Raw genomic sequence first — 26,654 nt, forward strand, 5'->3', positions numbered from 1 at the left:
GTCTTAATTAATTATATAACTAACTTATGGAATTGCAGCTGAGAAATTTCAAGATTCTGCATTTACCCCTGACATTACAGGGGTAATGACAGCTTGCTGAAATTTGTGTAGCTCTTGCCACCTTCCTCTTGCCCAGCTGCATGGGGCGTGATACCAGTGGCGCACCATGCAGCCAGAGCACCCTCTGCTGTGCATAAAGACATCCAAGTTCTAATTTCAGGATCTTTTTGAATTATCTCTTTTGAAGCTATCCTGTGAAAAATCTGCAGATTTTTCTACGTCCTTGCAAGTAGTGCTGTCACTTATAGCAGGGCATATGCGTATGAGCACCTAAGTACTCTGTATCACTTTCTCTAACTTGTAAGAATTACATAAAACCCATACAAGTTGTAAACAAAGAGGCTGTTTCTGTCCATTCCTGTTTCAGAAGTTGGCATTCATGAGAGTTGTAGCTTGTATTTAGCTGGGCAAAATTTTAAAATAGAAATGAACTGATGTTCAGATGTTCAGGATCAAATTTGGTGGAGAAATTGTAATGTTCTTATGCACATTTAACTTAGGATCAGAGCACATTAAGGGAGATCACCCATTGTCAGTATGAAGAAAATGGTGATAAGTGGACCAATGATCTGGCTTGGCATGCCATTTCTGTATTCCTAAAGTAACCTGATAGGTCTGTTTTGAATGCCCAACCTTGACATTTTCTAGAAAGATTAATGAATCACAATGAGTATTTGCAAAGGGGACTCAAACATTTTGAATGACAGGAAACAGAGAAATAATCTGTCACTTCATTAGCACACTAACTGAGCTTCTTAAAGATTCAAAACAAGAAAACACCCTCCAAAACAATGCCTGCTGCTCCCATATAAAAAAGCAAACAAACACACCAACAAACCAAGATCCTGGACATAGACATGGTGCAGAAACACTTTGCAGCTCATAGATGTCAGTTCCAGAATAATAATTAACACTTATTTATAAACTGTATTCAGAGATGAAAGTGAATTTCGCAATGTTAAGTTTTATTCAGAACATAGCATCAGGAATTCTGTCATAGTTTGTCTGGAATTCTGTTGTGTTTCCCCAGTGCTCATTCTTCCTTCATCTAGAAATTATTGCATAAAAGGGACTGCTCGTATTTTAGTACCATTGTGGTCAGTGGACTGACTTTACTCCAGACTTCCCCCCCCCCCCCGAGATCAGTGAGAAAAAGTCAATGGAAAGTTTACTTCTTTTTCTTCTCTTAGGGTGAATATTTCTCTGCCTTCAAGCAAGCTTCAAGACGTGAGGATGACATTGCCATTGTGACTTGTGGAATGAGAGTTCGGTTTCAAGAGGAAACCAATCGATTAGAAGAGATTAAGCTGAGCTATGGTGGAATGGCTCCCACAACAGTCATGGCTGTAAAAACCTGTCAGGAGCTGATTGGGAGGTAAATGAGTGAGACTCATATGCAACATAACACATGCTTGGAGTAGAATTTTGTAATACTCTCAGCTGGGAGATCAAACTTTATGATGTTGTTATTATTTCAGTTTTTAAGGAATGTGGGAAGGGGGGAACATACGATTATTTGCTGAATTGTGGGGTCAAATATTTCCATTCAGTTTTTTATTACTTTGTGAAAGATTAGGAATGTTTGGCTTCATCATCATAGTTTAATATAAATGCATTACTATTTGAAAATTGGCATTATAATGAGGAGATACTTGGAAGGCTGCAGAATGGGACAGACTTATGGACTACTGATTTTAGAGCAACCCCTCTTGACTATGAGTGCAGCTTAAAGGAGACTTTCTTATTGGGATGTTACAAATACATCTCTGATGATTTCTAATCTGCTTCCCAAAGAAAATAAGCAGAGTTTCCATTACATCATCATGATCATCATCCTGATTTTTTTCCCAACCATATTCTGTGGACACACTTGCTATGGGGCCAGACAAGGGTAATTCTGGAAGATGACCTCCCAGTATAACTATAAGGCATCAGAATGGGAATCCCTGTTTATTTATTTTTTACTGAATAGACAGGGACAAATGAAATGATTTTGTGTTAATTTATGGTTCATTTTTAATAGAGAGTGGAAAGAAGAACTCATGCAGGAAGCTTGCCGTTTGCTGGCTGAGGAGATGAATCTTTCCCCTTCAGTCCCTGGTGGCATGGTGGATTTCCGTCGAACTCTCGTGCTCAGCTTTTTCTTTAAGTTCTACCTCACAGTGCTTCAGAAACGAAGTGAAGAATTAAATGACAATGTGAGTTCTTCTGTCTTCTTGATGGGATAATGGTTCAGCAGTTTCATATGGCTGTCCATATGCAAGCTGAGCTCCATATGGCTTTTGGTAACTTTTTACGTTTTGACTGTAATGTTTTTATGCCCATTAAGAGATACATTAAAAATACATTTGCCTTTGCATAAGAGAAATGAAATTAAAATCAGATTCTATCTATATTTTTGCAGAATAATTTGAGCAATTCGATCCCTCCCACACATGCTAGTGCTACTAAATTATTTAATAAGGATCCTGTTAGCAACATCCAGCTTTTTCAAGTGAGTAAGAGCAAAAGACCAGTTTGTGTTTTCCATTTGTTTTATTGCCTCTCATCTCAGTTCTCGGAAATGTTCTTGCCTGAGCATTAGACCTTACCTTGAACTAACCCTTATTCTGATTTTTGCTCTTTGTTGTTTTTTAAAAATTAATCAGTTACAGGAGATGTCTGTCCTAACAGAACCTCTTCCTTTCAGGTAGAAGAAATAGTCCTGTATTTGATGTGCTAAATGCTGTTCCCCTACTTGCTTTATTGCTGCTAGTAGAATTTTAACTTTTTGAATGAGGCAATGTTTGTAGGGTATTGATGCCAGAATTTAATCAGCAGTGAAAAGTCCTCCCTTTGCTTTTCTCATAGGAAGTGCCTATTGAGCAATCCATTGACGATACCGTGGGACGACCCCTGATGCATTTGTCAGCTGCCAAGCAGGCAAGCGGAGAGGCAGTCTACTGTGATGACATTCCTTCTTATGCAAATGAACTCTACCTAACCCTGGTTACCAGCACCAAAGCCCATGCTAAAATTATGTAAGTTCTGTTTCCATGACAGACACCATTATTTATTAAATGGTACAGGCCACAATTATTATGATGTGGATGTGGGCTTTTGTGGCTTTTACATTATAAAGGCCCTGAGGAGAGGCTATAGTCCACCTCCTTTCAGCCATCCAGTATAATATGTAACTTGCTTGTGCCTCTGGAACTTGTGTAATTCTTACAGCTGACAGCATGCTTGTAAGATTCAAACTAGCTTTAGAATGTTGGCCACCTTTTCTTGGAGAGTCTTTGAGAACCACGTGTATGTATAGGATTTAATTTCTAGATCCCCAATCTAGAAAAATCTCTTGGTTGCCTTTCTTTGAATCTCTTCTTTCAACAAAGGATATTACCCAGAAGCAGACACAATGCTCAAAAGGAGGGTTGTTCAGTGCAGAATAAAATAGAACTATCACTTCATGTTTTGGAAATAAATGCAGCCAAAACTTGTATTTGCAGACATACACCTAAATCTAATGGGAATAACTCTACTGTGCTACTCTTTTCTTTCAGTTCCATTGATACCACAGAGGCTCAGAATGTACCTGGCTTTGTGTGTTTTGTCTCTGATCAGGATATTCCAGGAAGTAACATTTCTGGAATTTTTAATGATGAAACCATCTTTGCAAAACACCTTGTACGTAATTATTGTTTTTCATCTACGAATTGTTCTATTAATCTCAAAAAGTACTAAAGTGGGGCAATCAGCTCACTTGCATTATAGCTCAATAACCACACCACTTTGGTTCATTCCCAGATGTGTTTTATAAAGTGCATTTCATACTCTTCACTTTGGTTTGAATTGGTGAGTTATGTGTTAGGGTGACAACTGGCAGATGTACCACCATCCCCTATGAAAATTGTACCTGTATGTGTTCCGATACAATAGTAAAATGTATACGTTTTATTGAGTGCTATATCAAATTATGAGATGCCACTTCATATTATGAACTCCTTAAAATGCCCTTTTGGTATATATGAGGGGGCAGCCCATAGATTTGATAATGAATGCAGCTTAATGTATATGGGGAGGAATACCTTATACCAACACCAACTGAACATAGTTCTCACAGCACTCACTGGGATCAAATATAATCACATACATTTTCTGTGCTCTATCATTTCTCATTCAGTTTCATGAGAGAGAATTTGCTTTTAAAACTCTTTCAAAACAGAAGAGTATGATATTCTTGCTCTGATTTATTTACAAGGTAGCAAGATATGTGTGGGAATATCCTGTCTTTCACTGTACAATTCTTCCTTTCCCAGTACTCTGATGTCCTTGACTGTCCACAGTTCAGTGAAATACCAAGGAAAAATATTGTATAGGAACTTTAAGTACTAGAGACACCATCACTTCTAAAGGGAAGGCTTATCCCTGAAAAATTATAGGAAGAGTTCTCTTACTACAGGGAAAGTTGGAGAAATTGCCTGTTTAATTACTCTGCTCACAAATTTAATTGACAATTTTGAAAATCCGTTTGTGCCCAGACTAGCTGTTGTCCAACAGTATGTCTACATTCAGAATGTTTGTCCTCTTTATATAAAATTGGGTTTCAAAAATAAATATATCCAAATTAAAATATTACTGATGGTAAATCAGTTAAAATTTGCAAAGTTGCTGAATAAACTGAAGGATTTTTTTCCCCTTGCAGGTGACATGTGTTGGGCACATTATTGGTGCAGTATTAGCAGATACACAGGAACATTCCCGAAGAGCTGCTAAAGCAGTGAACATCACATATGAAGAGCTTACACCAATTATCACTATCCAGGTGAGACACTGACACAAAGTGACATATACCTTGATTTCAGGGTCCTGACTGAGTAAGCTTAGTTCTTGGTTTATTTTTTTAGAAAGATTTGAAAGTAACTTCTTTGGTTTCTGTTATTACAGTTCTGAGATGGATATGTGAAAATAATCTGTACTTTTTTCTACACCCATTTGTTGTGATCATTGTTTGTATGAATCAGGGTAATGGGCAACAGACTTGGTGCATGTAAAACCCCTTTTTCTTTTGCAAATTAGTCCCAACCAAGAAATGGTCATGCACACACTTGCTTTTATTTATATAGAGTAAATGTTTGAAGTTTGTAATTAGGCTGAGAAAATATTTTTCCATTTAGGGCTGTATTCACTTAGGGCAGGGATGGGGAACCTTGGCTCTTTTATGACTTGTGGACTTCAACTCCCAGAATTCCTGAGTCAGCATGGCTGGTTCAGGAATTCTGGGTATTGAAGTCCACAAATCATAAAAGAGCCAAGATTCCCTACTCCTGACTTAGGGGTAATCATCATTGGCTGTATAAAGGAAATGAAGAAATTAGTAGGTAGTGGTATCTGATCTCTCTCTATTTGATATCCTCCTTTTCTACTTTGGATCCCTCCCTCGCTGCTATCCATCTCGCTGGACAGACAGCTTCTGACATTGTTCTGAGGACCATGTCAGCTTACGTTAATGGCTGCCTGAGGCCTTTAGGTTGCAGATTTTTCAGCCCAGGATAAATGGAAAGAAAGTTGTTGAAGCTAGAGCATAGTAGAGAATAGGAAATTCTAATAAAATAGATAATGGCAGGTACTATCTGCTCTGTCTTTACTACCTTTCATTCAAAATGCGATGCAGATTACCTAACAGTACATAACATTAGTCCAACTTGGCTAAGCTACACAAAACAGAACTGGCTGCTGTGTGAGTATGTGTGTGTGTGTGTGTGTGTGTGTGTGTGTGTGTACACGCATGTTCATGTAAATGTGTTTATGTTCTCCTATAATTTGCACAGGAAGCCATTGAGAAAGAGTCTTTTTTTAAGACTGACAGGAAGATTGAAAAAGGAAATATCCAGAAAGGTTTTGAAGAGGCCGATCATATTGTGGAAGGTAAGCTTGTTCATTTCTTTTTGTTTCTTTTTGGTTTGTATAACAAAAGTTTATTTTAAAGCATTGACTGCATGAATAACATACTGTATTTGCATTGACCTTGGGGTTCTGCTTTGGACAATACATTAGAAACGGACAATCTTTTAAAGCTCCTCTTGTTTTGTCATTGGTTTTTTCCAGCTTCCTACACTGTCTATCCATATCATAGTAAAAATGGAAAGTTTCTTTGATACTAAGATGCTTTGATGTTAAGAACACATGACAATCCTTTTTTGTAACTAGCAGCAACTAACATCATGATTGGGGGTGGTGGAACTTGGCAGGGTAAAATCTTGAATAAACTATATTTCTTGGAGTCTGCACCCAAAGTTACTAATGGGAGAAAAGGAGTACGACAAGGGAGAAAACAATTTCTTTTTCTTTGCTAAGAGGAGCAAATGAGATGGAAGCTGCCATTTGGCAAGGTGCATTGAGAGGCACCGTTTCCCCCCCCCCAAGTGATTGGACTCTAAGAACTCAAGTAATGAAGATCAGCAGTAGGACTCTGAACTCCGTGAGCTTGAATCAGAGTCATTATTGTATAAATTCTCACATCACTCCTGAAAAACCTGTTTTGAATTTAATGTATTATTTGATTTGGAAATCCTTTCTTTCCATCTTCCCTAGGGGACATGTACATCGGTGGCCAGGAACATTTTTATCTGGAGACTCACTGCACAATTGCTGTACCAAAAGGAGAAGATGGAGAAATGGAACTCTTTGTATCCACCCAAAACTTAACAAAGACACAGGTCAGCCAGTCTGTTGATAAGCTTTGATCTTGATAGCTTTTAGAGAATGCAGTTAGTTTTGCTACCAAGAATAACATCATCATCATCATCATTATCATCATCATCATCATCATCGTTATTGTTGTTGTTGTTATTTGACTAGGGATTTTAATTAAGAGTTGAGGAGGGATTTTCCTCTAGAATGCAATAAAGAAGTCAATGGTTACATTCTACATTCCTGTCTGTGCTAATCTGATTCCCCTGCTTAGATAGTATTGTTTTATTCTTAAGTTTTAATAATCTATTATTTCTATTCAAATAGTTTATATAAAAATGCTGTGCATGATGTTGAAGACATGCTTTGCTTTATTGAAACTTTAAGAGAAGTCACCCTTCCACCAGTGGAATAGAGTAACGATGTTGCACATCAAAAAACCAATGTGATTTTGTGTACATGCAGGTTCATCTTTGGCATGTGAGAACCAAGAAACTCAATTCGAGTTTCTGATATTCCCTGATATGCCTCATTTACCCAGCTATAGAACTTGCATAAGTGCTAAACTTACTTGTGGAATTATATGGCCAATTAGTAAATTACAGTAGCATGAAGACAATTTTGTCTTTACCTGAAAGGAAAATGATTCTGGTTTAACACATTCCCAAAAAAAATTAGACAGAAGAAAGATTCTAAACACAAACAAAAGTCTTGAATAGTCCTTCACAGTTCTATTTTATCAACAAAGATTGACTGCTACTACTGAAACCAATCCTGGATACTTTATAATCTGAATATGACCAACTTGTATATGTATTTGCATATATCTGCATCTATATATATAAAGTACTTTCTCATACACAAACTATCTTCTAACATGTGCATTCAGGAATTCACACTCTCCCATCAAGAAACTGAAAATCTGACCTCAGGAAACGTAAATCTATGCATGTTTAGATAATTCATTCATTCACTGATAATAAATCTCAATTAATGCAATAATTCTCCCTGTTTACAAATAGGTGTAGGCTACCTCTATGCTGGGAATGGAGTTATTTAGCTTATTTTCTCTTTTTACAAGCTTTTATGTGCAGAAAGAGAACTATTCCAATGTAGGCTAATACATGGTTGAATTATTTTAAATTATTTTTTCAGGATCTTGTTGCTAACGCTTTAGGAGTTCCAGCTAATCGAATTCTGGTTCGTGTGAAGAGAATGGGAGGAGGATTTGGAGGGAAAGAATCCAGAAGCATTATCTTGTCTACAGTTGTTGCAGTAGCTGCTGCTAAGTAAGTTCTAATGAATGGCTCCTCAGTATGGTTACTTCAGGTTTTAATATGAAGTGAAAGTTTCTGTTTCATGTGGAGAATCAAGAAAACAGATTTGTTTGTGGTCCAGAAACATTACATGTCCTTTTCTAGGATGATTGCTCTCCTCTGTTTGTCACATAGAAATGCAAAATTCTACTATAATTTAGAAAGGGCTGCCACCTTCAACATCATGCTGGAGAGACTACCTTCATTGCCTATTTGTAGATTTATTTTATATACTGCTTACAAAAATAAAGGGAACACAAACGTATAGGATGTCTTATATTTGTGTTCCCTTTATTTTTGTGAGCAGTATATTATACTGTTCGGTGCCTTTTAGAATTAGATTCATAAATGTCAAAAGAAAGTCCTTTTCTGTACCAGCTCTCTTGTGCTTTATTTAATGTTTTTTTGACACTAGGCAAAAAGGCTTTATTTGTTTCCCTTCCTGGTCTTTTCAATTATATGATGATTTCACACATCTTCAGAACTCTCTCTTTCTGTTTTTTTTTTTAAACTTAATTTGCTTTTATAAAATATGGGTGAGACTTGTAATAGCTTTGTGGGGATCTATGTGTGCCCTATAGCGGAGGGAATGCCAGAATAGGAAAGGTTTATTCACAAACACAAAGCACTTAGAAAAGAGCCTCGTGTGTTATCCTCTGATATAAATTGTTACTGTGACACCTTTGCAGTAGGTTCACTCTCAGCCTAATTCTACAGGACTGGCTGCCCAGTACGATGCATGCTTGATCGAGATGAAGATATGTTGATTTCTGGTGGAAGGCACCCATTTTGGGCACAATATAAGGTAAATAAAAATTAATAGGAGTATTAAAAAGATTATACTTGTTATGAGTGAAACAGTTCACTGTTCAGTCTATATTGTGGAGCGAGTAATATAATATAAAAAGAACAAATATATTTTTCATTCTAAATATGTTTATTCATTAGTTTATTTTATTGATGGATTTTATCCCTCTTTTTATTTTTATAAAATAATCGTATCTAATATGTTCCTTAATCGTTCCACTTCCCATTTTTCTGAGGTGGATTGGACTGAAAATGACAAGCCCAGAGTTATACAGATGTCTTTCACACCTATGACAGGACTGAAACTCATGCCGCGTGCCTTAACCATTAGAGAGTTAGCTAGAAATTGTCTTTTTTGTGTAAAAATAGTCCTCTAATAATAGCTTTCACGAAAGCCTGCCTTTCAAAACTAAATAGCTCAGTTAAATGAATATCAGAATATCTGTAACTGGAATAATTGAATTCTACAAAATAGTCATTTTCTGCTTTTCCCAGGTTGGCTTTAAGCAAAATGGAAGGATTACTAGCCTAGATGTATCATATTACAGCAATGGAGGAAATTCTGTTGATCTTTCCCATGGGGTGAGTGGAAAGCACTGTCTACTCTGATTCATTTGAACCAACTTCAGGAGTTGTAGGAACGAACAAGCTTTTTGAATTCCATAGAATCCTTTGTCTGGTAGAATAGGGAAATAGCAAGGATAGCTTACTGTAAATTAGAATAGAAACAATGATAACTATAATGCATACAAGGGCAAAATGATACTAATCAGAAAGTCAGATATTGAGGGGACTTGACCCCTAAATTGGGTCTAATGTAACATATCAAGAAAGGCTCAATATTATTCAAGTTTATTTGGTTTCCAGAGGTCAGTGATATCAGAAATCCACATAGATTTTGGGAATCCATGCTAGGCTTCTTGTGATGCAAAGCTCCAAAATTGCTTAAGATTAAAAAGTGAAGAGAGTGCTTGAGACTTATAAATGCTCACCAATAAAGTTATGATGAAACAATAAGTTTGATTTAACTTTGAAGCTCTTTTTTGCATGCATAATAATAATAGTAATAATAATAATAGTAGTAGTAGTAGTAGTAGTAGTAGTAGTAGTAGTAGTAGTAAAGTTGGAAGGGACCTTGGAGGTCATCTAGTCCAACCCCTGCTCAGGCAGGAAACCCTATACCATTTCGGACAAATGGCTGTCCAATCTCTTCTTAAAAACCTCCAATGTTGGAGCATTCACTGCTTCTGGAGGCAGGTTGTTCCACTGGTTAATTGTTCTAACTGTCAGGAAGTTTCTCCTTGGTTCTAGGTTGCTTCTCTCTTTGCTTAGTTTCCTCCCATTGCTTCTTGTCCTGCCTTCAGGCGCCCTGGAAAACAGCTTAACACCCTCCTCTTTGTGGCAGCCCCTGAGATATTGGAACACTGCTATCATGTCCCCCCTCTTCATTAAACTAGACATACCCAATTCCAGCAACCGTTCCTTATATGTTTTAGCCTCTAGTCCCCTAATCATCTTTGTTGCTCTTGTCTGTATTCTTTCTAGAGTCTCAACATCTTTTTTACATCATGGTGACCAAAACTGGATGCAGTATTCTAAGTGTGGCCTTACCAAGGCATTGTAAAGTGGTATTAATACTTCATGTGATCTTGAATTCTATCCCTCTGTTAATGCAGCCCAGCACTGTGTTGGCTTTTTTGGCAGCTGCAGCACACTGCTGGCTTATATTTAAATGATTGTCCACTAGGACTCTGAGATCCCTCTCACAGTTACTACTATTGAGCAAGGTACCCCCTATACTATACCTGTACATTTGGTTTTTCTTGCCTAAATGTAGAACCTTATTTTTTTCATCATTGAATTTCATTTTGTTAGATAGTACCCAGTGTTCAAGTCTGTCCAGATACTCCTGTATCCTAAGCCTGTCTTCTGGAGTGTTGGCTATTCTTGCCAGCTTGGTGTCGTCTGCAAATTTGATGATTTCTCCATCTACCCCCTCGTCCAAATCGTTGATGAAGATGTTGAAGAGCACTGGGCCCAGAACAAAGCCCTGGGCACCCCACTACACACTTCCCTCCATGTAGAGGTGGTTCCATTGAGGACCACATGCTGAGTATGGCCGGTCAGCCAGCTATGGATCCATTTGGTGGTGGTGCTGTCTAACCCGCATTTTTCTATTTTGTCAAGTAGTAGGTTGTGATCTACTTTATCAAATGCCTTACTGAAATCCAAGTAAATTATATCCACAGCATTCCTCTGATCCACTAATTTTGTCACTTGGTCAAAGAATGCAATAAGATTTGTCTGGCATGATCTCTTTTTGACAAACCTGTGTTGGCTTTTAGTAATGACTGTGTTTGCCTGTAGGTGTTTGCTGATTGGTTGTTTATCTTTCCAGAATCTTCCCAGGTATTGAGGTCAGGCTGATAGTTCTGTAATTTCCTGGGTCCTTTTTTCCCCCTTTTTTGAACTACATCAGCTCTTTTCCAGTCCTCTGATAGTTCCCCAGTGCTCCAGGAACTTTGAAAAATATAGTTCAGTGGTTCTGAGATCACATCTGCCAGGTCCTTGAGAACCTTGGTCCTGGTTATTTGAACTCGTCTAGGCTGGACAGGTGTTCACTTACCATTTTCTTGCCTATCTTAACTTGTATTTCTATTTTGTTTTTTATGGCACTATTTTTGATAGGTTGGTCTGTTTTTTCCCTTTGTGTAAAGACAGATGCAAAAAAGGAATTAAATAGTTCTGCTTTCTTCCTGTTGCTTGTCACCTTCTTGCCACTTTCACCCACTAATGGACCAATCATTTATTTCACTTTTTTCTTGTTCTTTACATGTTGAAAGAAGCTTTTTTTGTTATTTTTGACTTTGGTTGCAAGCCTTAGTTCATTTTGAGCCTTAGCTTTCCTCACTTTGTCTTTGCAGGCTCGGGCTATTTGCTGATATTCTGACTTAGTTATGTGTCCCTCTTTCCACTTTCTATACTTGTCCTTTTTATCTTTCAATTGATCAGAGAGTTCTTTATGCAGCCATGCTGGTTTCTTTTGAGAGCTGTTATTTTTCCTCTTTGTTGGTATTGTGCTAGACTGGACCTTTATTATCTCACTTTTCAAAATTTCCCAAGCCTCTTGAATTGTTTTCCCCTGGAGGATTCTCATCCATGGAATCCTTCCCAAACCCTCTTTAAGTTTATTGAAATTAGCTCTCTAGAAGTCCAAGGCTTTAGTTTGACTGTGTTCTATTGCTTGTGCTTCCATAATGTTGAATTCCAATATTGCATGATCACTTCCTCCCAAGGTTCCTATGGCTTCAACACCTATCATTTCATCTCTGTTAGTGAGAATTAGATTCAAAATGGCTAATTCCCTAGTTCCCTTCTCTACTTTTTGGGAGACAAAATTGTCTGCTAGGTTTGTCAGAAATCTGTTTGATCTTCCACTTGGTACAGAGTTTGTCTCCAGGTTGATGTCAGGGTAGCTAAAGTCCCCCATTACTATTGTGATGTGCTTCTACATACCTTAGTTAGCTGACTAGCAAAAAGTTCATCTATTTCCTGTGTTTGGTTGGGTGACCTATAGTATACACCTATGGCAATGTCGTTTTCTCCCCCTTTTATATTGACCCAAATGCATTCCCCCTTTTATATTGACCCAAATGCATAACATCATATTTTTTTGCATTTTATGTAAAAATGTGCAGAAAATATTCAGTTTGTAACTATTGGCACAGGAATGACAGCAAGAAAGAAACAAAAAACCAAGCCTCACCCCTCACACAATTTATTTATTTATTTAAATTTATTCCCCAGGTTATGGACAGAGCTGTGCTTCACATGGACAATTCCTACAACATCCCAAATATCAGAGGTATCGGTATCGTCTGTAAAACGAATCTGGCCTCCAACACAGCCTTCCGTGGATTTGGGGGTCCCCAGGGAATGATGGTTGCTGAATGCTGGATGAGCGAGATAGCCTTGAAGTGTGGGCTGCCAGCAGAAGAGGTACGTGCTCACCGAGATATAATTTTGCAGAAAGCAAGTTACAATACTCTCATAATTACTCGTACCTATCAAAACTTTCAGTTTCCTTTTATGTGAAAGCAGTGGGCCATAATTTCTTTCTTGGAATTGGTGCATCCTTTTGGCCTGAAGGAAAAGGATCAAATTAGATACCCTTCCCTCCTCATCTATGTAGCCAACATTTCTGGTGAAAGGCTAGTGCCAGCGCTCTCCTTTATGCTTTTCTTTTTGAATTCCAAACATTTATTTACTCTTCATATATTTGCAGTGTTCTTGGACTTAGACTAGATCTCAAGCATTCTGTGGACACCATCTCCTTATCCCCTATCTGTTATAACTTGGTTAGCATTATTTTCACCTGGCTTTGAGTGCATACATTATTCACATAGTTCCATTGAGCCTGATTTCATCATTGATGCTGATAATCAGATTGTTTCATTAACTGGATATAAACATCTTATTAGGCATCATGCAATTGTGTCCTATTTCTTCATTCTACTGAATATTGATGGGATGATGAATGTGTTTTGCTCAAGAAGTTCTATTTCAGATTAGAGTTCAATATGTTGCTAAAGCTCTGCTTGTTTGTTTAAAAGATCCCAATTATTTCAGAACTGAAGTCTGTCCATTTCTCTTTTGTTCTGAAAAGGTACGAAAAATCAATCTATACAATGAAGGAGATCTAACTCATTTTGACCAAAAGCTTGAGGGGTTCAGCTTGAAACGATGTTGGGAAGAGTGCCTTGCAAAATCGAAGTATCATTTCAGAAGAAGAGACATTGAGAAGTTCAACCAGTGAGTATCTTATTTTTTACAGATAATTTCTGATTTTACTGCAAATTGGAATCATCTCATATGGATTATTTTCATTCTAAAGATTGCCATGTAGCAGCATTATACCCAGTTGTCTGAAATACATTCTCTGCTAATCAAAGTGAATAGATTTGGCAGAAGAATGTATGGACCTCTGTCAAAATTGTAATTTCATTGATGTATGTTTTATGTTACTGCATTATTCCTGAAACAAACTCTATTGCCACCATCACTATAAGGCTAATTAATAAGGCAATTTAGGCTATTTCTGTGTATTATGCATGCATTCATGTAGCTAGATAACAACAAATATCTATTTCAGGGCACTTTAAGGTATTTTTTCCAGATTTTATTCACATACACACATGAATGACAGAAAAATGCGACATTCAAAAAATATAAGAATACATTTGGGACAAAAAACATGGAGGAGCATTATCACATTGCATTGTATTGTTCAGAAAAAAAAAAATCTTGGTGTATCATACAACAGGGCCACCCCTTTCGTTAACTGCTATAAACAGACTGGAGTAGCTGCTAATATGATTCATAGAGAAACTTCCCACAGCTTTCTCAATCATTTTTTATTGTTTGAAGGACAAGGCTGGATTCATATGGATTCTTATGACCAGTAGCTGAAGACTGGAGAGGGAGGATGCAGAGGGCTAGCACACTGGCACTAAGGAAGCAATGTACAACTACTGTAGAAAATTTCTTGTATTACTAGTACTAGATGTCCTTGAATTTTGTCTTGTATTTGGGACTCAATACAAGTTATTATCTCCCTCAAGCAGCTAGCTTGTATGGGTTTGATCATTAGGGAATCACTCCCACTGTGGGCTTAAAATAAAATATCATAGATCAAATGAGATAAGCTGCATTGGTTTATTACTCCAGTTCTCTATGAAATGCTGACAGAAGCCTTCAAAAATTCAGAGATAAAAAGAAAAATAAATCGAGGTTAAATGCAAAGAAAAAAAGGGGGGGGAAGCCCTGTGATATATAAATGCAGTGAAAATGTATATATTTAGATTTGTACACAATCTGGTTTAAACTTTAGATGAATCCTTTTGAACATTATACTCAATACTACAAGGCTGCCCTCAGTAATAATGTTTCTTATTTATAAAATTTACTGACTGGATGCTAGATTTGTTTTGCAAAATAATGTCTTTGCTTAGGAGGAATGCATTTGGAAAGGCATGCCAGTCTGATATTCTTCTGTTTTCCCAGGAAGAATCGCTGGAAGAAGAGGGGCATAGCCATTATTCCTACCAAGTTTGGGATCAGCTTCACAGTTCCTTTTCTGAATCAGGTTGGCAAGCATCCGTTTTTTTTTTTTTTGTTTTTTGTTTTTACTCAGACAGCCTATGGGCCTCTAGTGTCCTTCTTCATTTAAAAATAGAATTCCCATGCTTCATGTGTTTTCAGACTTTGGAAACAGATTTTTTTTTATAGAGATTGCACCAAACGTATACAGTTATATTAGGACAGATTCTATCTGAACTTCAGAATGACTGGATGTCAGGTGAGGACAGCAACTATCTTTATGATCTCATTTTCTAAAGTGCTGGACCAAAACATTGAGTTTTCTGATTGAAGCAAAAGATACTGCTACCTGCCCAAGATGGCTCTACATCAGCACTAATGTAAGGACAACATGCTCCATCATACCTGACAGCAGCAGACAAGAAGCATGATATTTTTCACACTTCTGTCTGCCAACACCTAGCTGCTGTTTCCTGCCCAACTTTCTGCTGTTCTATCTACTAGTTGAAGGAACCGGCTCACTTTGCCTGCTCATAATTCAGATCTTCATAAACTAATAGCATGCTGATTTGTGTAAAAAATATTTTTTTTAGCTTCAGTTGAATATGAAACAACTTCTGTCAGCTACACGACTGCATTAATAAATTCTGAAAACATGGGGATCTATATTTATATAGTCCCAGCTTGCTATACATTGTGGCCTGGATTCAGTAATGATGTGTCTGGTCATTCATAAGTAGAACATGATTCTCATCAATAAGGAAGCCTTCAACTATAGATTGAATTTCACATAGGTTTCAGCCCTATAGTGCTCTGTAAATAAAATATGGTTCTATACCTTTTTGTATGTGTGTTTCTTCTATGTATGTTTATATAGTCTGGATGAAGCCACAGTTGAAGATTGGATGTGCTACTTATGATTAAATTCCATGGAGCTACTAATATTAATAATTTGGCATCAGTTCAATTGATTCCTAATGAAAGCATATGAAAGACGGAAGACTACAACTAAAAATGTGCCCTAGAGACAACAATATTTCAAACAGATCTTAACAGTTTATTTCTCTAATTTTGGTGATAGGGTGGTGCATTGTTACATGTTTACACTGATGGTTCGGTGTTGCTTACACATGGTGGGACTGAGATGGGTCAAGGTCTGCACACCAAGATGATCCAGGTAAATTAGGAATATGTATATAAAAGCCTGTGCTGTTTTAATATATACCTCATTTGTTCAGCTACATCTATTTATGATAACAGGTTCTGAAATCCTGTAAGCCTCTTGACATGTAGATACCCCATTAAAATCTGTATCTTCCCCCCTTTATTTCCCTTGCTGTATTATAACTTTTATTTGATGGAAGCCAGGATGGCTTGCTTTTTTCTTTTTCTTTTTTTTCATTTAGAAAAAAAGGAAACAGCTATTCTTAAAGTTATGTTTCTTTGGGTTGTGGCTGTCTAACATTTAACAATGAATCCAATGTTCTCTTTGTAGGTTGCCAGCAAGACTCTGGGAATCCCTACCTCTAAGATCCATATAAGTGAGACAAGCACCAACACGGTACCAAATACATCACCAACAGCTGCTTCTGTCAGTGCTGATATCAATGGGATGGCTGTTTTTGTAAGGAATATTACTTATACACAAATTTGTAGCTATCAGTTTGTAGCAGAGAGCCCCTACAATTGACTTGGCTATAACCTCACTCCCCAGCAATCACAAAAATTTGTTATCAATACAACGTTTAATGTAAAAGGAAATGGTTAAATAAATGACTGAGTTCCATTATTAATATGTTGGTGGGAAAATCCTTTGTCTTAGACCCTGGAATTCTACTGCTGATCAAAGTAGCAGCATTGGGAATGATAATAACTGGTCATTAAACTTCAGTGATGCTTAATTTGAGATAAACAATGATATAATAATAGACTCTAAACTATCTCTGTGATACCTTTCCATAATCTTTTATCTGCCAGATGTGTTGTATCAAATTCTAATTTTTAGCTTCCATGGCCAAATTCCACATTAGAAAAGTTTGACTTATACAATCATTGCTGTTAGCACAAGTCTGTCTGGCTTGGGAGTTCAAGAAATAGTTTATCTAATTTGCACTATAAAAGTGGGCATTCTGAGAATCTCTTAGCAGATTTTGTTTTAGGACAACAGTATATGAGAGTTGCTGCTTCAAAAGTGCCTGACATGGAAATTTTAGGTCTAAAGCAGGTCATTATATTTTTATTCATTTGAGGTCAGTTTCAGACAAATAAAACGATATAGACTTAACTGCAATCTGCAGGCACAGTAGAGATCATCTTTGTAACAAAATGTTTTTTGTTTTGGATTATTTTTTAGAACGCTTGCCAGACCATCTTAAAACAATTGGAGCCATTCAGATGTGCTAACCCAAAAGGATCATGGGAAGATTGGGTATGTTTTCATTTGGTGCAAGTTAAAATTTTGGAAGTATAGCATAAATGTGCTGCCTATATATACTATTCCTTTTTTTTTTTTTTTTGCAAATTCTAATTAGCTTTCTCCCATGCTATTTTTCTTAACTGCTTCATATTTCATTATATTGTAGACATATCTCATTTTGATTCTATATTAATGTTGTATTGCATCTTCCAGAATAAATGGAACTTTGTGGGAGGCAACTACTACCATTTCCTAGCTCTAATGCTGACAGATCATGTCATTGTGGTCTGTACAGGATGTGCCCTATTCAAGGAGTGGTAGTGATAAAAGTGTCCTGTATTTTTATCTGATACAGGATGGTAATCAAGCTTGATTCCTGATGATATATCCATGCAGATTCCTGGGTGTTCCTGCCTTTCAATTGTAGTGAGATGAGCGGCAAACAAATTTAATGAAGAAGTTTTTTTTTAATGTTTTGTTGATAATGTTTTCCTTATGAATACTTGTGCTACTCAATGAAACATTTCCATTCCACTCAGGAAATTACAATTATTCCAGTTTGAGAAAAGCCCAACAAAATTTTATATGCTTTTTTTTCACTAGGTGTTAGCAGCTTATCATGACTGTGTGAGTTTATCAGCTACAGGATTTTACAGGTGAGTGAAACTATCAGAGAGAAGATCTGCAAAACGTCATCAGCTTTGGAATTTGGGTATTATTTCTGCTGTTGGGGATTTAGATAAGCTAATTTCATAAAATGGGTTTACAATAAAGAAGATGCAATAGAGTTGTCTCTTATCAGCATTCTATTAACATAATAGGCTTGTTAGCTCCACTTTTTTTTGAAATCCCAGACTGCAGTCCTGTCTTGAGTCACGATATTTGCATGCTCTAATAATACATAAGAATTAGAGAGAACAGCTAAATGTTCTTGTGGCTGAAGGCCAGAGGACAAGGAGAAAGAATGCTGTAACAAAGAAATGGAAGAAGTGCAGCTTATTTCATGGAATAACTGAAGCAATTCTTCTGCTCTGGCCCTCTCAGAATGTTACCTCCAGATTTTGGGGACCAGGTTGGAAGTGTAACTGTCTTGATTCCAGTCCCCTTGATTAATAAGAATTATGTTTGGATCTTCAGAATCCCCTATATTGCTTCACTTTATTAACTTTCAGATATTCTGACCTAACAACATTAGACTAAATCACAATCAATGATTTTACTGCAATGATAATAAAATCTGTACATGCGTATTAATACATTCTTCGTGCCATCTCCTTCTGGGGTCAGCAATGTGCAGAAAAATGAGAAATAGTAGCTCAGAGAGATCAAAGCTATCATAAACAAAAGAAAATGAAATGTAGCTAATCTAGTTTTTCCCCACACTATATGCTATATTTCTCCATCTCTTTTTATTCTTGCAAACCAACCTTGCCTTGACCATATCCATACATTAGTTTATGCATTGCCTTTTAATTTTATATTTTCCTCCTTTTGTTCCCTCTCTGTTAAGAATTCCTAATGTTGGCTATGACTTCTCGAAGAATGAAGGAAAGCCTTTCAATTACTTCTCCTATGGTGTCGCTTGTTCTGTGGTTGAGATAGATTGTCTGACCGGTGACCATAAGGTAAGCAGAGTTACTAAATAGTTAAAAGCACTTCTTCATTTTCATGTAAGGAGGAACATTCTATAATAATTAAGAGTGTATTTAATGGATAAGATAGTCTTGGCTTTACATTCATTCTGTGGACTTCAGTAAATCTTTTGCTCTGTGCTTATTTTTTTTTACTCGGTTTATATAGTTGTTTTTTTTTTAAAAAACCATTTGGTGGATTCATCTGGGTATGAAATTGGTATAATCACTTCCAAATTTGTGGTGGAATTTTTATAATCTTTTTAATAATTTTTATAATCTTTTATATCTATATTTTGTTTTAATCATTAATTTCATAGTGATGATAGATTTCCACAACTGTGAAGGCCATCATGACACTTAACTCCAAAGAGCTGCAGCTTTAAGCAATGAATTCTATCATCAGGATAACTTTTTAAATCACCAAGTACTGTGTTATGTTGTATTGTATTGTGTTGTGTTGCATTGTGTTGTGCATTGCATTGCATTGCATTGAGATCTTTAAGGCACACTGAGAGTTGTCTTGTCAACATCAATATCTAGGAATTTTGACCTGGATAGTTACAGCTCAGATGAAAACTTTGCTCTTCCATGAAACATATGAATAAAAACATCAAGTCAAATGTGATTCATATTTAGCTAATATGTGGTTAGCCTTGTGTTTACTGAGCTTTTATTTGTTTCGATATTTAGAATCTTTACACTGATGTTGTGATGGATGTTGGCACCAGCCTGAATCCAGCTATAGATATAGGACAGGTAAGCAGTGCAAGTTGTCTGTACTCTGTGAAGCTAAAATAGATGTGTATACAAACAGACAGATTAAAATGGTTAATAATCAGCAAAAGGCTTGATAAACAGCAGCAGTACTGTGAACTTTTTTAACATAGGGAACTGTTAATTGCTAATTTATTATCAGTTTGTGTTAGCCTTCAAGTGTTTTGCACATGACATATATCTTTATGCCAGCTGGAAAATGGAAAATGGTTTGTTCATTACAGTGTAGATTCATTTCAGACAATGCTCACATGTTTTGGAGAAATTGAGCTTTCTATTTTAACCTGTGTTGCAGTTCACCTAAATTACTAAATTCAGATATGTAGCCAACTATGAGTATTATCAACAAAATATCATGCCACAAACCCATTATTTAGAACAGGGGTCCCCAACCACAGGCCACTACTGGGATAGGACCCATTTGAACCAGGGCCATGCAAGTGGGGGAGGGGGGGAGCGTGCACATGCACACATCTCCACTTGCATGAGCAGTGGGTGCTTGCACTTACGCATGAAGCTCCATTTGCTCAAGAGTGGCAGGTACACACTCCAACCATTCACAGGGAACCATCCCCGCTCCCTCCCCTTGCTGGTCCCCCAAGCCAGAAAGATTGAGAACCACATATTTACACATATAGTACAGTTGAATATATACATACTTGAGCTGCCAAACCTTCAATATGTGGTAAAATTAAAACTGGTATTGATTAACATTTAACTTTGTTAAATTTATTATATTAGGTACACTCCAAACCTCATCTGCAGATGTTGTTCTTGTAGATAAGAACTGTTCACAAGGACTTTTACATTTATGTTTCATGTTCTTAACTACACATTAACATCGCTTTTTTCATCTACAATATGACATTAACCATTTTTGGGTCTAATAGCAATGTCTTAGCATGAGTCTCTGGCTGCTCATCAACTTCACCTGTCTCTACAAGAGAGCACATTTTTTTAATGCATATTATCTATGATTTTGGGAAACAAGCCACTTTCAAAATGTACAAACATGGTTTAGTTTTCTTAATAACTACAATTAGTTAGAATAGATACGTTTTGGAAAGTTTGGAAACAAGCCCCATTCAGGTGCCACTTGAATTGGAGTATTCACTGTGCATTTCATGTTTTCTACTAACATTACTCAAATAACAAGTTTCCTTTTAATACTCACAGGTTTGGTGTTAATGTCTGCAGGAGGAATGTATATGCATGCATGAAAGACAAAATATGTTTGAGTCAGGATCATGCAAACATTTACTCTGTATGTGCAAAAGTGCAAAACGGACTTCCTTGGAACATGTAGATTCCAGGACAGAGGCCAACCTTATCATAATAAAGGGCAGAGAGAGGAGGGGAGGGGGTTATCTGAATAGCTTACTGAAAAAGCACTTCAGAATCAGCATCTGAACAGAACAATTGGATCTGCCTTTCGTGGCCATACCTGAGAGGAGGACCAACGAAGTTTGGCATTTATTGCTAATGCAGTTCAGTATACTGTCCCAATGCATTAGCAATCATACACTTTAAATCATTGCTTACAAACAGATGGTAAAGCAATATATTTGTTATAATTTTATTAGTTACTTTGCCACTCATTTAAGCAATAATCATGTAATGCAATTTATATAAATGTCTGCAAACACTGTTTTTCTTAATCACTAAATAATTGCCGTCTGGCTCTGAAGTCTTTGGACTGAGCAGTTTTATTAGTTTGATGATGAAGTTTACACACAGTCTTAATGAACCCAGTGGGCCTATTCCCAAGAACATGGGAATAGGATTGCAGTCACAATTAAGCATTTAGGAAGCTGGCCTAAGTGTGTCTGCAGAAACCTGTACCATATTTGTTTTTTAAATCTTTCAATGGTTACCAAAGGGATGGGGAAGAAAAAAGAAAAGAACAAATTTGGACTTGATTTATTTTTTTCAGATTGAGGGAGCATTTGTCCAAGGAATTGGGCTGTTTACTCTGGAGGAGCTACGCTATTCTCCAGAAGGCAACTTGTATACACGGGGCCCTGGAATGTACAAGATCCCTGCATTCGGTGACATTCCATCAGAGTTCCATGTTTCTCTTCTCCGGGATTGTCCAAATAGCAAAGCCATTTATTCATCTAAGGTAAATATCTCACTGGGAAATAAATTTCTCCATTTGTCAATTAACATATATGCAGTGCAGAACATTCTTCTCATGTCTTCTGTATTCCAGATATTTCATAACAATTGGCAACATGGGACCTTGCTTTGCTTGCTTCAGTCAGTAACCAGAATACAATCAAGTATACTTTAGGTCAGTGGTTCTCAACCTTTTTAATGCTGCGACCCCCAACTGGTCCTAAGTCGAGGACTACTCAACCGGTCGTAAGTCGAGGACTACTCAACTGGTGCAGCACCGTTTGCAGAATGGGACTTTTGGCGGGCTCAGCAGGGCAGAAACAGCCTAGACAATTCCTATTGGCTTTTGAAAGCCAATAGAATTAGACTCTATTCAAGAGAGTCTATTCTATTGGTTTTCAAAAGCCAATAGAATAAAAGGAAGTAGCACAGCTAAAACAAAGGGGGAAAAAAATGGCGGACTGCGTTGTTTGGCGACCCCCGTGAAATGGTCATTCGACCCCAAATGGGGTCCCAACCCACAGGTTGAGAACCACTGCTTTAGGTGATGAATATCACTGGATTAATTCTATGCTGCATTGAAGAATATCTTTCTTTCTCCCTTTCCTTTTATGATTCTCTTTTATTCTTTCTTTCCACCCACCATTCTAAAACATTGTAGTATTTATAGGATAGGCCGATGCTGAGTCAGAACTTATTAGTTGGAGCACCAGAGCATAATGATTTTCATATTATTACACTGAGGAATGTAAATATTATGTGTTAACAACTCCATTTATCTCTTCCATATTATCCTGCCTTACCTTAAGACATTTTAATGACCTTACTACAGGATGCACTGAAATTGCTCATTTTGTTTACTGACCATAGAAAATTTATTATATTGTAAATGTTTCTCCACTAATTAAGTACTCTTTGGCTGAATGCAGAGACCACTTTAAATCCTAAATGCAGCTTAACAAAATACTGTAAATAGCAGCTAAACAATACTATGGCTCAATATGATGAGCAAGTTCACACAACATGCTGAATCACATACAATTCCATTTGAGCTAATGCATTTTACATACCTAATTTCTCTAATTAAACATTATACAAGATCAATAATATCACTGCTTATTGGTCCTGGAGTAATTCCCTAACAGACATATATATCTGTCTTCTTCAGGCACTCCTTCCCATACGATTAGAAGTCTGTAAAAGTGAAAATGGATACATTGTTGCCTCCATCATATTGGAGTTATTCAATTGTGATGGTTCACAAATTAGCTGATGATGTCAAATAAGAGCATAACATGGAATACAACATACAAATTATGCACAAAAGATACATTTTTCCACCACTGTACCTAGTAATTCCACAGTATGTGGTCCAGTGAAATTGTGAATTGGTACATTATATATGTATATCTTGTTATATGCTGAAAATACATTTTTGATGGAAGATTTCATGGCCTTTTGCCCTTTTATCTCCACAGGCTGTGGGTGAGCCTCCATTGTTCTTAGCAGCCTCTGTATTTTATGCTATCAAAGATGCAATTGTCTCTGCAAGGGAAGAATCTGGACTGAAAGGAATATTCAGATTAGATAGTCCAGCTACTCCAGAAAGAATACGCAATGCTTGTGTTGATTCCTTCACCAAACTGGTAAGTTAATTTATCTCCTATTCTCCTCTGCAAATATAATTAGTTAAGCATTAGATCAACAGGAATAAGGACCCAGCTTTGAATTGGTAAAGGCTTTCCCAAACACTTGGTAATCACAACATTCAACAATTTTATGGTGCTTTTCAAGGATTCAAAATTTATGATCTTGAAATCTTCGTGGCAAACTAGATTTCCTTGCGAGTCCATGGGAGAAGCAAGATTTGAACAAAGATTTCTGACTTGAACTTTAGTCTTTTAACTGGTACACTAAAGAACACTTTTTCTAAAATAAGAGTCTTTTAGAAGTTGCCCATGCAGTCAAGTATATTAAGGAAAAGTCCATCAAAATGCAGATATTGATGGAAATAATGCACCATGATATATTTTATTACAAAAATGATTTGCAAAACTTTAAACATTGGGTACAATTGCAAACAAAACTACACATGTGTGGAGAAGTGTATTCCTAAATTCAGGCAATTGTTAGTACAACTTTTTTTTTAAATTGTTTCACGATTGATGAATTGAATTCAACATAGCTGCAGAAACTATTAAGATAAAACAAAATTAATATCTTTCCTCATCCTTAAAAATGACTCTTGGCCCATGAAGTCCAGTGTTATTGATTCAGGACTTTAGGATTTCAAGTAGAAGCTATTTTCAGCCCTACCTTGAAATGCAAAAAAATTGAAGCATCTATAATTTGTTCTCACCCTATTTTTTTTCTTTTTAGTGTCCACCTGCTGAACCAGGAACTTTCAAACCATGGTCTGTGAGCGTATGAATGAAGACATCTCTAGAAATTAGCTCCAGGGACCAACAAAGCAGCACCTCTAAGCTGAAATCAGAACTGTATTCCGTGTCTACTGATTGAGAAAGCGTTATAATGTAATTGTGGAAGCATTGACGTTGATCAAGAAAAATGTTATTGTTGATAAATTATTGCAGATGTTATATGTAACAAAGGGAGAGAGAAAATTACTTTTCTTTTGTGAACAGAAAGATTGCAATGGTTCCTTTAAGCTTGCAGTGAAGATCAGGGAAACACTATGTATATGTTCACTTTTCAAGTGCAGTCATGGTACCCAGCCTCAAAAATGTAGCTTTAGCTGCAGTGGATTAATCATCATCATAACATCTAATTTCGTCTTAATTTTTTGGATGGATCACTGAAGACGGTAAGACAGTCAAGAGAGGCCACTGTTTCCTTTTCCTTTTGTGTACTAAGAATGAGAGAGGTAGTTTAATGTCTAACAGAGGCACTTTTGGCCCCTGTTTGCAGCTTCCTATTCTTGCAAATTTGCTAGAGTAAAATCAGTGTTATTTCCTTAGTCAGAGTGAGACAATCACCCCAGGGAGGAGATGCAAAGCCTATAATGATCCAATATCCAAATCCATGGGATTATGATCTATTGAACTCAGTGGGACTTACTTTTGAGTTGGCATGAACAGAATATCAGTAACCTATATGTGTATATATCATAGAAAGCTATTTTTCTCACAACCTATGGAGCATAATCTTCAGTTTAATTTTGTCAAAAAATGGATAGGCTAAACTGAGGATTGTGGGATTGCACAAAAGCACAATTTGTGGGGGCTTATTAGGGAATACTGTCTTCCCATTTTTTGCCCTATATTGTTTGTTCAGTGTAGTGTTTATTTAACCAAACACTCCGCTACATGAATATTGATTTTTTTCCTTTTATCCATTTTGTGCTATGATACTTTTATGTGTAGGCTAGGATTATTATTATTGCAATTCTGTACTCAGGGTGAATATGTCCAAAATTCACACATTTTAAAACTGATATGGAAGCCTAGTTGGCAAAGGAAGAAAGCTAGAATAAGGTTGAAAAAACTGTGATTTTGATTCATTAGAGGGGATTTTATATTGCCAATTAGAGAGTTAAAGGGTTGAGATAAGGGGAATTTTGGTATTAGACTTAAAATATTTAGAAACCAGTTGAAAATAAGGATTTTATCGATTTAATATTTAAAAATTAGACTTAAAAGGGGATATTGTGTTAGTAAATAGATGATTTAATATGGTGGGAAATAGATAACTCTTAGGAAATAGAACAAGATTATATTCAAATAGATAAAATGTGTATTTTGGATATTATAGTTTGTTATGAAGTGAGATAAGGGAAATTTTGGTTACCCAAAATCTGAAAATTATAAATATCAAAGGTTAAATTGGAGTATTGATAAGAAATTAAAAATTGAGTAAAAATCAAGAACAGGATATGGATTGTTTATGAAGATTGAATGTAATTAAGATACGTATAAGCTAAAAAAATATTGATAAATGTAATAATGATGTTCTTATTGAGTTGATATAATTAGAAATGTACTAACCTAAATATGAGACAGTAAATGTTAAGGGAAAAAGAGAAGAAATATTTGATTTGTAACCTGAGATTTGCACTAAGATTTCGTTATTGAACTAACCCAGTCACCACATTGCTTTTTAAATATTCAAATGTAAAATTGGAAAATTAATAAAATATTATATTAAAAAAGTGATGTTAGGGATTCAAATTAAATGTACCTGCTGCGTGGTATTTGCGAAAGAAGGGATAGCTATCAATAACATCTTCTTATTAATGATTCTTCACAGGAAGGGTACTTTTCCAGGAAGCAGACAGATTAATTTTATCTGCATACATTACAGACATTTCTGAATGAGCTTACTCTTTTATGATTAATCTGGATGTCTGCTCTAAATGAAACGTTTTGAAAAATAAACGTGTATTTAAATGCTTTTGTTGTTTCTACATAATGTTATGATGACTCACAGGACACACAGTTTCTTTCCCTCCTGGAGGTTTGCCAGGAACAACTATGCCTTGAATGGAAGAAGGTTTTCTCCTCATCAGTGGCCTCCAAATGCAGCACATTAGTTCCTCCCCCTTGTCAAAGATAAAAATCATTCTCATTTATGGGAGAAAGTATTTCACAAAATGTATGTTGGGGAAGCTAGATCTGCCTACAGGGATTACAGTCACTGGGAATAAATTTTGTATTCTCTTTACAACTCCAATCTGAATTCTATTTCTTAGATGTGGCCAAATCTAGAGATCAAATATGGGCCATTAATTTATACAGAATT

The 26,654-nt window shown here is 36.4% G+C and overlaps 1 protein-coding gene across 1 annotated transcript in view; it reads left to right on the top strand.

Moving 5' to 3' along the window:
- The window catches only part of XDH (xanthine dehydrogenase), a 54,403-nt gene extending 28,821 nt beyond the window's left edge, over positions 1-25,582 (top strand). Inside the window, exons 15-37 of the mRNA XM_039341753.1 lie at positions 1,251-1,435; positions 2,084-2,258; positions 2,465-2,554; positions 2,911-3,080; positions 3,603-3,726; positions 4,745-4,864; positions 5,871-5,967; positions 6,634-6,758; positions 7,888-8,021; positions 8,766-8,853; positions 9,351-9,437; positions 12,663-12,854; positions 13,522-13,667; positions 14,919-15,000; positions 16,036-16,131; positions 16,450-16,578; positions 17,308-17,382; positions 17,974-18,026; positions 18,881-18,995; positions 19,695-19,760; positions 21,712-21,900; positions 23,375-23,542; positions 24,276-25,582. Of these exons, the coding sequence (XP_039197687.1) occupies positions 1,251-1,435; positions 2,084-2,258; positions 2,465-2,554; positions 2,911-3,080; positions 3,603-3,726; positions 4,745-4,864; positions 5,871-5,967; positions 6,634-6,758; positions 7,888-8,021; positions 8,766-8,853; positions 9,351-9,437; positions 12,663-12,854; positions 13,522-13,667; positions 14,919-15,000; positions 16,036-16,131; positions 16,450-16,578; positions 17,308-17,382; positions 17,974-18,026; positions 18,881-18,995; positions 19,695-19,760; positions 21,712-21,900; positions 23,375-23,542; positions 24,276-24,326 (2,757 nt within the window). The 3' untranslated portion in view covers positions 24,327-25,582. The remainder of the gene's footprint in view (positions 1-1,250; positions 1,436-2,083; positions 2,259-2,464; positions 2,555-2,910; positions 3,081-3,602; positions 3,727-4,744; positions 4,865-5,870; positions 5,968-6,633; positions 6,759-7,887; positions 8,022-8,765; positions 8,854-9,350; positions 9,438-12,662; positions 12,855-13,521; positions 13,668-14,918; positions 15,001-16,035; positions 16,132-16,449; positions 16,579-17,307; positions 17,383-17,973; positions 18,027-18,880; positions 18,996-19,694; positions 19,761-21,711; positions 21,901-23,374; positions 23,543-24,275) is intronic.
- Positions 25,583-26,654: the final 1,072 nt, after the last annotated feature.

This window comes from Crotalus tigris, unplaced genomic scaffold (assembly GCF_016545835.1).
Source record: "Crotalus tigris isolate CLP2741 ecotype Arizona unplaced genomic scaffold, ASM1654583v1 scf7180000017771.5222438, whole genome shotgun sequence".
NCBI classification, from domain to species: Eukaryota; Metazoa; Chordata; class Lepidosauria; order Squamata; family Viperidae; genus Crotalus; species Crotalus tigris.